The sequence below is a fragment of the Rhincodon typus genome, chromosome 6, assembly GCF_021869965.1.
Source record: "Rhincodon typus isolate 14 chromosome 6, sRhiTyp1.1, whole genome shotgun sequence".
In the NCBI taxonomy this organism is placed as follows: domain Eukaryota; kingdom Metazoa; phylum Chordata; class Chondrichthyes; order Orectolobiformes; family Rhincodontidae; genus Rhincodon; species Rhincodon typus.
In genome coordinates this window covers 55538799-55553170 of record NC_063337.1, presented here as the reverse complement: position 1 = coordinate 55553170, position 14372 = coordinate 55538799, and the positions used below count along the sequence as shown (strand labels likewise).

At 40.4% G+C, this 14372-nt stretch overlaps 1 protein-coding gene across 3 annotated transcripts in view; it reads right to left on the bottom strand.

Annotated features, from left to right (window-relative positions):
* Positions 1–14372, bottom strand: part of LOC109932256 (ankyrin repeat domain-containing protein 42) — a 38407-nt gene continuing 24035 nt past the window's right edge. For 2 of the 3 annotated variants that reach the window (XM_020531488.2, XM_020531489.2), the window contains exons 8-12: positions 10427–10532; positions 7966–8135; positions 7254–7380; positions 5930–6071; positions 1–525 (exon numbers count right to left, since the gene is read on the bottom strand). In XM_020531488.2, coding sequence (XP_020387077.1) covers positions 340–525; positions 5930–6071; positions 7254–7380; positions 7966–8135; positions 10427–10532 — 731 coding nt within the window. In that variant the 3' untranslated portion in view covers positions 1–339. The remainder of the gene's footprint in view (positions 526–5929; positions 6072–7253; positions 7381–7965; positions 8136–10426; positions 10533–14372) is intronic. The other variant, XM_048597549.1, reaches the window with a different exon arrangement.

Below are 14372 nucleotides of genomic sequence, written 5' to 3'. Positions count from 1 at the left end.
ACAGTTGCAGGAAAAACGGAAACTGAATTGAACTGAAATGGAAACTGAAATCCCAGAATCAAGTCCCAGCCCCCATTTTAAGGAGCGCTCAAGTTAGTCTGACTCAGCAAAACATTTTAGCCAAACTGTCTAATCAACCAGAGTAAAAATGTTGATTTAAAAATGGATCAGGTATTGAAGATACACGTAAGAAAAATAAAATGATCAGAAAAAGAACATTATCAACCATCAATTGCATTAGTTACAAAACTGACACCCACATTATACAATAGTACAATGACAGCTGTCAGTTTTTTTATAAACGGACATAATAGGAGATCAATATGTGTGCAGGTAATTTTATGGTCTGGATTTGGTTACAGATTTGAACGTGCCTATGGCAAAAGATTCTGGAGTATCAGAATGGTCTGGGGTTGGCACTGTTCTTGTCAGAGGAACACGTCGCACAAACACACCTCCAGAATCGATCACCTGTTTCTTCTTTCCTTTTCTTTTCCCTTTTACAGGCTCTTCCAAAGTTTCTTCCTGTGTTAGGCAAAGAGAAAAATGTATAAACGTGTCTTGCAAAAACAATGATGTTAGGAAAATAAAAGAAAGCTTTTCTGCTTTAGTAAACACCATCTGTCTTGCAAGAACAGTGTGCGCATCAGTACAAGTGCAAAGTTATGGCATAATTAGTGGTGTACAATATAAAATCTAGTAAACTATGGGTTAGCACCAGGGAAAATTACCTTCAAAAATACAAGGTTGCTGAAATAACTGCACAGAGGCCAGTATCCTATCACCAAATCACCCTTTATTTACTTCTGCACAATACACTGGCTGTAGCCAGCCAGCTTAGAGTCCTATGTATGAACTGAGAAGATTCCCGTCTCCTGGTTATATTAGTCAGCCAGGGTTTCCTGATTGCTCGGGTTAACAACCCCAATCAATGACCCCATAGTCAACGTGGTCAACCTGGTTCCAATCACTAACGTTGCCTAAAAAACACAATTAGTTCATTAGTGCTCTTCAAGTGAGGAACCCTGCCACACCAAACCAATCTGGATTCTAACATATGCTTGTCTCTTAATACGTCCTAAATTGGCCTATGTGGACATTCTGACAAAGCAATCATTGTGGAACTCAGGAAGACCAATTCCAGTCAATTCAGTAAAATTTAGGAACTGCTGCCCAATTTGGTATAACTGTCCCAATGATTACTCAAGCTTCAGCCTGACCATCATTCTCACAGAGAACATTTATTAAGCAACATCTCAGAACTTTCTTCAATATCCCCAGTATATCCTGTGCAATCACAAAGGTAGACTGATCAGAGCTAGGGGCTAAAAGATATACAGTTGGGCTGGTTTAGCCCTGGGAGTCCTCAACATTGACTCTAAATCTCATTAAGTCCCAAAAGCTTCAAGTGCTGGAAAACCTCAGCAAGTCTGGCTGCATCTGTGAAGAGAGAAACAGTTAAATTTTTGAGTTCAATATGGATTTTTTTAGAACTTTGTTCCTGGAATATGAGCAACGCTGGCTACTCATGCATTTATTGCCCATCTGTAGCTGTTCTGGAGAAGATGGTGGGATGCTGACGTTTTGAACTGTTGTAGTTCTTGAGATAGAGGGACATCCGTTATGCTGTTAGGAAGGATTGTGATTTGGACCCAGCAAGTGAAGGAATGTTCCAAGTCAGGATGGTGTATGGCTTAGAGGGGAACTTGCAGATAGTGGTGTACCCATGCATCTGCCACCCTTGTCCTTCTAGGTGGTACAGATTGTGGGCTTGGAAGATGTTGTTGAAGGAGCCTGGGTAAGTTACTGTAGTGCATCTTAAAAATGATATACAGTGTTCAGCGGACAGTGTTCAGATTTTTAAGTGTAGTTGGAGCTGCACCCTTCTAGGCAAGTGAAGTATATTCCATCAAAATCCTGACTTGTAGAGGTGGTGAATAGACCTCAGGGATGCAGAAGGTGAGTTACTCCTTTTAGAATTCCCAGCCTCAGCTCTTGTAGTCATACTATTTATGTGGCAAGTCCACTTCAGTTTCTGGTCAATCATAACTGCCAATAATTACTGTTGATAGTGGGGGATTCAGCAATGGTACTGCCATTGAGTATCAATAAGTGACAGTTAGATTCTCTCTTGTATGAGATGATCATTGCCTCACACTTGTGTAAGATTAGTCTAAGCCTGGATATTGTCCAGGTTTTTACTTCAGTACCTGAATGATTGTACAATCATTAGTGAACAATCCACTTCTGACCTCATGATGGAGGGAAGGTCATTGATGAAGCAGCAGAAAATGGTTGGACGTAGGACACTACCCTGAGGAACTCCTGCAGTGATTAATCTCTAACAATCAAACCATGAATATTGTTGAGAAAAACACATTTTGTTGCAGCTTTTCATCTTTCACTTATCAGCCAATTTGCAAGAATAGTATTATAATGGAAAAACAAGATTTCCATTGTTTGAGAAAGGGTGATGATTGGTTGATAAATGGCATCTGATTAGTGGAGGCATAGCCATGGACAATGCACCAATTATTTGATGACTAACAGCTAAATGACAAGCTTTGTTCTAAATGTTAAACAAAGTAGGTTGTCTCTGATTAGTTAATTCCTCAGGGTAATGCCTTGACCAGAGAATGGTTGTCACCTGTTTTGCTGAGTTGAAACAGAGGCTGTGTCTGTGTATGTTCCAAGGTAACAGTTCTGAGGAAGGGTCACCGGACCCGAAATGTTTTTCCTTCACAGATGCTGCCAGACTTGCTGAGCTTTTCCAGCAACTTTGTTTTTGTTCCTGTATATGTGTGTGTTTTGTCTGCAAATAACAGGGCCCCGCATATTAACCCTTACGTTAATAATTGCCATTGCTCTTTAACATTCCCCCGGCTTTTCCTGCTTTTGCACTTGCTCTTCCCCAACTTTTTTTTTAAACAGTATAATATCCATCATTTTCTCAACTTACTCTTCAGTTCTGAAGAATCACACTAGGTTTGATACATTAGTTTTTTTTCTGAGGAAGGATCCAGACCTGAAACGTCAGCTTTCCTGCTCGGCCTGCTGTGTTCATCCAGCTCTACACCTTGTTATCTCAGGTTTGATACATTAACTCTGTTTCTCTCTCTAAAGATGCTGCCAGACCTGCTGAGTTTCTAAAGCACTTCCTTTTTTTTTTATTTACCATTTCTGAATTTTCGGTATTTTGCTTTTGTTTTGGAGGCCATTACAATCAACAAGCCCCACCACCATCACCAACTGATGAATTAATGTTCCTTAACATTGAAACCTATTTGAGGGACAACCAGAAAAGAAGGTACAGGCTATACCCTGGATGCAGAACTTCAAGTGCCAGTACCACAAGTAGTTAATTAGAACCATTACTGACCAAGCAGACTGACGCATAGCTTGAAAACTCAGCCACCAACACAAGTGAGTAAGCTAGCTGACCTCATCCTCACCAGCCTATCTATAGAGAGAAGAAGAGCATATATGAACATGTCAGAAACTAAATTAGACACACTTTAAAATGAGGCACCATTCCATTGAACCTGCAACACGGTTCCCAGTGCAATAAAAGGCAAAAGCAGCAGGCTAGAGAACACTGTTGCACAACCAAAATCAGAACAAAGTTCTACAGTCCTATAATACCATGTCATGAATAGTGTCACACAAATCATACAACTAACAGAAGGAAAAGGAGAGTTCATGAACATTTCCATCAATGGTGATAACGGAGCCTCTTTTTTGGGTGCAACAGCTAACTTGAAGTGTTTTCAAAGATCTTAAGAAGATTGCACCAAATGGATGATGTCACTTAGCACCCTTCTGAGACATAACCATCATTACATTTGTGTGCAGACTATTTGTTTCATTCCTTGTGACATGAAGAAGCAGCCTAGTGTACTGTAAACATTGATAGTTGTGGTTCCACACAACATCTCAGCCAGATTATCCATGTCCTGCATATCAGAACTAAGCACGCTGCGTAACCATGGTTATGAAGATCGGAAGGTTCATTAATACTCTTTCAGGAAGGCAATCTGCTGTCCTTATCCAGTCTGGACTAGAAGTGACTCCAGATCCATGGAATCACAGAAATGTGATTGACTCTTAATGGCTTTCTGAAATGGCCCCAGGGAGCCAATTAGTTCAAGGGCAATTAGGGATGGGCAACATATGTTGATTTGTCAGGGACATCCACGTCCTACGTAAGAACAAAAAAGGTGGGAGGCCAGCCAGGACAGCAATGGAATAGCCATGTTCAGAGGAAACAAAGGCTTAGAAGAATGTTATTTGAGATGGGAACTAACCACTTCCCCAAAGCCTGTTGCTTAAATGCAGATGTGACATAAGCATTAATTAACAATTTCTAACGTGGGACAGGTAAGTCCCGTTGCATGGAAAGAACATTAAAAATTTAACCTTGCCAAATCATCAAAGAAAGCAAATAGAGGGCTCAAAAACACTATTAGCAAGTGAAAGCAAAGCATTATTTTTAATTACACACTGATGAGAGAAGAAAGTTTCCTAAAAAGAGTTCAACCGACTAAAGACCGAATAGGTAACGTGTGTGGTGGCAGATGATGTGGGCATGGTTCTTAATAAGTACTTGGGTCTTCCTTCATAAAAACAGGAGACATAGCAGACACTATAGATCAGGAAGAGTGTAAATATTGGACTATATAAATATAGTGAAAAAGGAGATATTAAGAGATTTAACATCTTTGAAAGTAGATACCGGGTCCTGATAAAATATATCTCTGGGCTGTTAGGAGAAACCAAGAGTAATAGCAGACACTCTAATCATCATTTTCCAGTTTTATTCAGGTTGCAATCATGATGCCAGTGGATAAGAGGACAGCTAATAGACCATTGCTTAAAAACAGAGAAATGGTTTGATCGAATAATTACTGGTTAATCAGCCTAGTTGCAGAAAAATTCTGAGGTGCAGTATAAATCATCATTTAGAAAATCATTAATTAATCAAGGACAGTCAGTATGGATTTGGAAAGTCGTAGAAAGGCCAATAGGGCAGCACATTTGACTTAGTTGACATGGATCTTAACGAGGTTTTTGACAAGTTCACGCAATGGCCCTCAGGATTCCAACAGAAAGTGGCAAGTTGAATCTGAAATTGGTTCACTACTAGGAATCAAAGGATAATTAATATTCAATGGTGTTTTTTTTGGTACTGGAAGGTTGTTTTCAGTGTGGTTCAACGAGGCTCAGTACTGTTTGCAGTATACACCAATTATTTAGACTTAAAGGTAAGGGCCTCTTTAAAAAAATTGAGGATGATACCAAAATTTGGTCCGTGGTTGATAGTAAGAAAGAAAGGTTTAGCCTGCAGAAACTTACTAATAAATTGGTCAGGTGGGTAGGAAACTTATAAAGCGAGTTCAGAAGTGAGAGGGATCGCTTTTTTTGGAGTACAAGCAAGAGAAATAAACACCCAATAAATTTATGATATTGAAAGTGATTTAATGTGCTGTTACCTACAAGGCTGTAGCCTGCGAGCTGGGAAGTGGGATTTGGCTGATCAGATGTATTTAGGTCTGTGCAGACACCATGGGCCAAATGGTTTTCTTCTGTGTCATGTATTTCCATGATACCACAATTAGTAAAGAGTCAATAATAATGCCATCAAATGACTCCAACTCATCAATGTCTAACATGTTAAGTTTAGGGTCTATCAGAATCACTGAACTCCAGACCTCACAACAACCTGAGCTCAAGCATAGATGCAAGAACTGATTGCCAGAGCAGAGATGAAAGGAACTGCTTTTTCAAAAAATTTATTTGGCTCAATAATGACAGAAACGGTGACTGATTTGTGAACTCACTTTGTTAAAGGTCTCCTAAAAGACTAAATAAAGTAACATTAAAACACTGAAAAGTGATCATTAAACTAGCTGAACTAGTGTAACCCTCTCACCACAGAGCCACTAGATGTCTTCAGTTTTCCCAGACACTGATTTAGGTGGCCTATCTCTGCTCGACAGTCATCCAACTGACATTCCAGCTTCTCACGGCGAAGACGTTCATACTCCAGTTGAGCCTGCAACTCCTGCAATATTCTGTGTGAAGAAAAATGCCAATCTTTCTTTACACCACAAATACTATCTAAATGCTTCTCACTACATTAAAAAAAAATGAGAACTTTGGCAGTGATACCTCACACAACCTCCTCCTTCTCAAACAGAAATGGATGGGCAACAAATTCGTCTGTCATTGACACTCAGAGAGAACAAAATGTATGTGGACTTCACTGTACGATGACCAAGGGTGGAAGCCTCGGTTGAGTTATGTTTTCTTAGTCAAATGATGCTGCTATAAATCGCAATACCCAAAATGTTATCTTGGCTGAGATATCTTAGAATAGACTGTCTCCTCACAGAGAATGAAAACAGCAGATTCATACAGAAGCAAAAGGGAATGTGCACGGATCTTAGAGACCCACACTGGCAAGGAACTGTCAGTCAGTCTAGCTGCTCACCTTGCAAAAATAAAATGATCATCAATTAAAATCAAGGTTGGACCCCAAATGCTTTCCTCCACCCTGATGAGGTTCATTTTTCAATGCAGATTGCAAACTAGAAATTAGATTCAATTTGGAGCTTTTAGAAATCACAGAACTCTCGTTTTTAAGTGCTGTCATTAACAATGCAGTTCTATAAAACAGCCATACAATGACAATATTTTCCTTATCTGTGCCTAGTGGAGTTTTGTAGCACTACCAACTGATATTCATCAAGTTCAATTAAGCTCTTTTAGCACTTTTGTGTGAGGTTTTCTCCTCTAATTGAAAAATACAGCTGAGCTGGAGAAGTAAGTATGTGACAGACAGTACATGAGGTCACATCCTACCACAACTGCTTAGAACAGCCAGAAATTGTACTCTTATGCTATCTATCTGAGTCCATCTGAGTTAGGGCAATGAGGAGAAGCAGCATTGCTTCATATAAAACTTAAAAGTTAGCTAAATTACAGTCGGCTCAGCTTCTCACATAGCTGTGCTAAATAATAAATTATTTCATTAAGAGAATGAATAACTAAACTTTAGCTTAGTATTATATGTTCAGCGACACGTTTCAGGTGAGAAATCGCTTCTGTGATTTCCATCTATTTAACTCCATCGACTGGAAGCTATGGGTAGTACAGTCACTATATGTTTAACATGCAGCACGTGACATTCTTTGCCGACAGCACGTACTGTGAAAATTATTTCATAGCAATAAAAAGTTGCACTTGACAACTACCTTTCTGCTTCTTTCTCTTCCTTCCACTGGACGTGGTCTTCCTCTAGCATGCCTCCAAGTTGTCTGTAGTTGCTTTTTGCAATTTTTAATAACCGTTCAAATTTTTCAATTTTTTCATAGGCCCTCACTACATTGGTGAACAAAAAATGTTGAGTAAGTGAAAATACTGATTTGCAGAATGAAAGTAAGAAATGTTGAAATTAGGTTGTAAAAAAAAGACCAATATGTATTTGAGAAAGACAAGAAAGTACATATGTACTGGGGGAGATGATGGCATTGCGATAATGACCCTGGACTGGTAATCCAGGAGCCCAGACTAATAACCAACATTATCTTTGTATCTACTCCATGCAGAGCTGAAGGGGCTGTGGTGAGGACTGAGGGAAGATAAAAACATCAGAGCTTATGACATGATTTGAAGCAGGGGAGAGGTGAGAAAAGACAGAAGGGAACATAACTCCTGCTAAAACAAGTAGAGGAGGCAATGTCTATATTACAAAGGGCTACAAATTAATTGATTATACATTTTGCATTTTTCTTCCTGGACAGTTGTTAAATGATTTAAATGTCACGTCAGTGACTATTTATAACTCACTTTAAAATAAAGTGGGATAAATTGGCATGTCCCCAATGGAATTCAACTAATAATGTTCCAAAATAATCTGTCCAATTATATATTGTTTAATAAAGCACACAAAGAATATCAACTTACTCCTTGCTTCCCTCTTCTGAGCAGCACTCAGGTTAATGTTGTCCTGATTATCTGTACTTGCTTCTACACCACGTTGGCAAAAGAAGTTGGGATTGTCTTTACTCAATTCTTCAACAGAATCATCATCTACGCCTCCACTCAGAAGATTAACAGCTGCCAACTGGGAAAATCTGTTATGCAGTAATCCAAGGATTAGTTTGTGCTGGACCCGCCCTATACAAGCACAATATCTGTTTGTGGTTTGAACCCAACTTGCGCAATTGCTACCAGGTCACCCAGGAAACCAGATACAGTTGCCCTTTTTTGTATGGTATATCTGTAAAGATCATGTTTGGCATTCAAATTCTTGATGTTCCAAGACAAGATCTTAATAAATAATTTCTAAGAGTGTGCTAAAACCACCAGGCAGCCAGAGAGCCAAGTCTAACTAGACATACCTATGTCAATATAAGCAAGATCCCAGAAAACACCAACTCCAATCTTCAGGGTCCCATTCCCTTTTTTAAGAGTACAGCTGGAGTCAAGCAGAGAGATTCCACCCACAAGATTTCCTGAAAATATGAGCACACTGAGTGTCTCCAGATTTTGTCCTAGCTTTTGACTGTAGATCAATGCTAAGGTCTTAATGTTAAAAAATGTACATTTGAGAAAGCAAAGAAACCATATTTATTAGAGGGAGATGGTTGCATTGGACTAATAATTCAGAGGCCTAGACTAATGCTGTGGGTTCAAATCTTACTGCAGCAGCTGGTGGAATTTAAATTCATGCTGTTTTGCTGCACATCCATGGATTTTCAGAGCCATAAAGTGAAATCAAATCACAATTGCTAATAGTGGGAATTTCTCAACTCTCCAAACCGGAGATGCTTAGCTTCTTGATAACATATATTTTCAACTTTTGTCCTTTTCTAGATTTATTTCTGTAACGGTATGTCAACTAAAATAATAGACATTCTGTACAAACAAGTGAGACAACAAGGTGCAGAGCTGGATGAACACAGCAGGCCAAGCAGCATCATAGGAGCAGAAAGGCTTACGTTTCGGGCCTAGACCCTTCATCAAAAATGAGGGAGGCGAAGGGGGTTCTGAAATAAATAGGGAGAAAGGGGGAGGCGGATAGAAGATGGATAGAGGAGAAGATAGGTGGAGAGGAAACAGACAGGTCAAAGAGGCGGGGATGGAGCCAGTAAAGGTGGGTGTAGGTGGGGAGGTAGGGAGGAGATAGGTCAATCCAAGGAGGACGGACAGGTCAAGGGGGCGGGATGAGGTTAGTAGGTAGGAGATGGGGGTGCGGCTTGAGGTGGGAGGAGGGGATAGGTGGGAGGAAGGACAGGTTAGGGAGGCAGGGACGAGCTGGGCTGGTTTTGGGATGCGGTAGGGGGAGGGGAGATTTTGAAGCTTGTGAAATCCACATTGATACCATTGGGCTGCAGGGTTCCCAAGCAGAATATGAGTTGCTGTTCTTGCAACCTTCGGGTGGCATCGTTGTGGCACTGCAGGATGCCCAGGATGGACATGTCGTCTGAGGAATGGGAGGGGCAGTTGAGCAAGTCATAGCTTTTGTTGAGCAACAGGTTTACATTAACATACATCAACACAACAATCTGTCTAGAGAAACAAAAACACTGAATAGAATTTGAGTTATCTACAAGTGATTTGAGACAAACATTTCCTCAAAATTCAGCCCCTGCCATTTTATCAAAGTTTATTCTTGCCGTGTAACTGCAACCATTGAAGTATTTAAGCAGTATACCATCTCTCCTCTGAAGTTTTTACGATTGTCAAATGTTGAACACACAAATGAATTATGCTTACTGACTAGGACTCTATGAAGTCATCTCAAGAGTTTAGATTCTGCACAAATTACCTGATCAGCAAATTCACCCCGTGTCTGCGTGGGTTTCCTCCTGGTGCTCCGGTTTCCTCCCACAGTCCAAAGATGTGCATGTTAGGTGAATTGGCCATGCTAAGTTGCCCATAGTGTTCAGGGATGTGTAGATAAGGTGAGTTACAGGGGGATGGGTCTGGGTGGGATGCTCTGAGGTTTGATGTGGACTCATGGGGCCAAAGGGCCTGTTTCCACACTGTAGGGATTCTATGATTCTATGATTATAACTGTAAAAGATCACCACCTCCTATTTCACAGTTTATTTTTAAAACAACTTAAATTATTAAAATAAAGTAACTTCAAAAAATGAAATATCTGGCAGAGACTAAGCAAAGATAGTCTTAAAATTCTCAAACAGAAACAGAAATTGCTGCAGACACTCAACAGATCTGGCAGCATTTGTGGAAAGAAAGCAGAGTTAATGTTTCAAGTCCAGTGACTCTTAAAATTCTCATATTACTGAATGTGGCAAAGATATGGTTTACAAGTCAAAAGTCTGCCCCATCATTGCAGATGAAATTAAAAGGTTGAACATTTCTAAAGTTACTACAGTTTTAACAACTAACTGATTACCTCTTAGCCACATCTTTTGGTGTCTCTCCAGCATCATTTCTGATGTGCTGGTCTGCTCCCATTTCTATGAGCCATTGCAGGCAACCAACGTGTCCTTGCCCAGCAGCTAAGAATTGTACATACAAGTGTCAGTTATGTATAATTCAATTTTGCCATTAAGAAAAAAATAACATATAATTTTTGTCCAAAAATCATTATTGACTCTGTACCTTCTGTAAGGCAGCTATTTTGTATTTATTAGTGGTGTTCAAACCAATATTATGCTACTCAAGGTTATAGCTATGGAAGTAAGCTTTTCAAAGCTACCTTGTGGCGGAAATGAGTAGAACAGGAGTTAAAGTGCAAGCAGGATGTTTACAGCTCGTCTGCTGCCTAGCAACTACTTTAACGCTGCTGTTTTCTCAAGTAACTGCGAAGCCTGACGACATTTACAAATCATTAACATTAACTGAGCAGGACCTGATAACCCTAGCATACACTCAGCAGTGGTGCAAAGATCAGAGGACTAGGAATTCTTCACTGGGCCCTACAAAGAAAGCTTGGGCACTTCTACCTGAGCTCTCCATCCAACTATTTCCAAAACCCAAAAACCCTTCCCTCCATAACTAACATGGCTGCCTGGTTATCTCCAGCCACTCAATCTTAGTTGTCCTGAAGCCAGCGAGCTGCTACAGGATTCTTATTTAAGAGGTTGTTGCAAAGCCAACCAGTAGGATGTTAACGAGACTTAGTTATTCCAATGAACAGGCTGGGTTTCCTGCTGCAGCTTCTGTAGCGATGAAGCATCTCACTAGAAACCCAGTCAGGATTTTAAACTCACTTGATTATTCATTTGGAAGAAATGGTCTACAACTGTAATGGACAACAATGCTTGTAATGTACCTGATCACAGCAACAGAAAGCAAAGAGAATGTTTATTTCCCTGGATTACCATCTGGGCCTGAGCAAACTGATGTAGAGTCAAGATGATCGAAAAGTTGATTGCATGCTCAAAGATTGCTGTGGGTGAAATAGGTTTAAATTCATGTTGCACTGGTGCCAGTACTGGTGAAAGAGGAAGCTGTTCCATTGGGCCAGGTTTCACTTGAATTGTGTTGAGACCAGTGCCAATGGTGGCCTATTGGGATTGCTGGATACCAGCATATGGAAAGTGCTTAACAAATTCCAGAACCTCTCCTTCAGAATGCATGAGAGGTGGCATATTTGGTTGACCATGTATGGGTTGATATATAGAATCATAGAATCACTTGTGTGGAAACAGGCCCTTCAGTCCATCAAGTCCACACCAACTCTTGGAGCATCTCACCCAGACCCATTCTCCTATAACTCACCTAAGCTATACATCCCTGAACACTATGGGCAATTTAGCATGGCCAATCCACCTAACCTGCACATCTTTGGACTGTGGGAGGAAACCCATGCAATACGTTTGGGAATATTCAAGGATAGGCCAAATTTCTCATATACAGAGTTGAAGACATCATGATTGGCTTGCAAGTCTGGTACAAAGTGGGCAACCACACTGCAGTCATCAGCAAACCTTGGATTCTGTATACCAATGATGGTCAATTCAGTGGCAGGGAGCCAACTGATGTTAAAGAATTTACTGTCCAAACAGTATTTAATACTGACAGTAATGGGTTATTAACATTCAAGGACTGTGAGAAAAACTACATAAGCCAAACCAGGAGAAAATTGATTCTATGGATACATGAACACCAATTAGCCACCAAGAGACACGGCCAATTCTCGCTTGTCTCACTGCACATGGACAACGCGGGACACGAATTCGACTGGGACAACACATCCATAATCACACAAGCCAAACGGAGACACACCAGGGAATTCCTGGAGGCCTGGTATTCAAACTGGAACTCCATCAACAAACATATTGAATTAGACCCTGTGTACAAACCACTGAGAAACAAAACCAGAAGTAATACCAATCACCCCAGCAAACCGAGGCATATAAATAACAAGTAGGACAGAACACCGACACCTCACCAGAGGCGTGCTGATGACGTTACTTAGCAGGGTGATAAAACGTTTGCAACCAAACCCATTGGCTCTGCAAGCAGGTCTAAAACCTCATCCACGACCCTGGCTACAAATCTTCTCGAAAATTTTAAAGGGTCATTAACCTTCAATCAGGTGAACAGTTACTATCAGCTACACTGTGAACAGTATAGGGGCTGTCACACAGCCTTGCTTGACCCTGATCCTGATTTTTCAGAAACAAAAACAGAAATTGCTGAAACTATTCTGAGGGAGGGTCTGGCAGCATCTGTGGAGAGAAATCAGAGTTGATGGCAGCATCTGTGGAGAGAAATCAGAGTTGATGTTTCAGGTCCAATGACCCTCCCTCAGAATAGTTTCAGCAATTTCTGTTTTTGTTTCTGACCGGCAACATCCATAGTTCTTTTAGTTTTTATCCTGATTTTTCAGATTTCCCTATCGGGTTCAAGATCTTTTTCCTCCTAAATCCATAGGATGAGTGCATGGTCTCAGCAAATAGAACCTGGTGAAAGTCTCTGTGTGATATTGCTTAATGTGGGGACCATAGGTGTCTTTTGTGAGCACATGTCTGTCAACTTGATGACCTCAGCTGAGCCACAGATTCTGTTGTTTTTAATTCATTTGATTACTTGTTGCAGCTCTCCCAATGATGGTGGGTCACTCATGGATTCTACCACAAGCTACTGGGACTTAGTTTGCAGAGTATCAGCTGTCATTGGCAATTCACATTTGAAGAGTTGTTCAGGTGGCATGGTCATCCTCAAGAGAAAGATTAATCTTTGAGTTAGGAGGATTTCATTCATTTGACCTTGGTAGCTTCAAAAAACCTTCATGTCACAAGGGTTAATGCATTGTTGGATCTCTTGGGTTTTTTTATTTCCACCACACGTTCTTTAATCTAGACATTTGTCTTTGGGTGTCTGCCTTGTTCTGATGGGGTGTTGCCTTCTTAACTTGTGACCTTGGCTTGTTTTGCAAGCAAAGTGTTTGCTTGTTTTTGTTCAAGTTTGTCACATAGTTCGGCATAGTTAATGTTACTTGTGACAATGATACTTGAACCCAAAGGTCAAGTCCCATAGGTGTCTAGGTATCTCATGAAGCTGACTTTATTTGATGTCACTGATCTGGAATTGTGTTAGATGTGTAAAAATTGTCCAGATTGATTTTGAGCTCCACATGGAATTCTTCTGCTCAGTTGGGCTACTTCATGGCTGAGACATTCATCATCTTCTTTTGAACTTGCTCCCCTTTCAATTCTTAAACCTATCTAGTTGCATATTCATTACCAAGCAATTAAGTCCAGGAGGCATCAGTTTGCTGCATGAATCAAACAATACAAACGTCATTTAGATTTTTACCCAAATGACATAATCCAAGGGATGAAATGCCTTGATTTAGCATGTCTCCATTGGGGTTTGTGTTTATACTTTGGAAAAAGAAGGTGCTTGTTATGATGAGACCGTGCTGAGCACATTTTGACAGTGGCTGGATGCATTTTGCATTTGCTTTTCCCCATTCTGTTTTCCAAGGATTCTGCTCCTGACATCCGAATCCCAGCCAACCCAGGTATTAAAGTTTCCCAGATGGATGGTCCTTTTGGGATAGTAGTGAGAACTTTTATTAAGGTCAAGAGTAGAGCTTTTCCTTACAATTTACAATTTAGAGTCAAGGGTCAGTATATTCCAGCTGGTGACTGTGACATATTGATTTCTGTTGAGTTGGAGGCAGTTTCATGAGCCTCCTAATAATACAATTAGGAAGTTCTGCCCCAGTGCAAACAAGATCCTGTTCAAAATAGCAAAACCAACTCCATGACTACATGGGTTACTGTCTATTTTGCTTTTCCAGCAAGAAGTATGTAACTTTGCAAATTCCTTCAGCTGCCTCTTCCCAGGATGGATTCTTGGTAGCTAACATGATTTGGCAACAG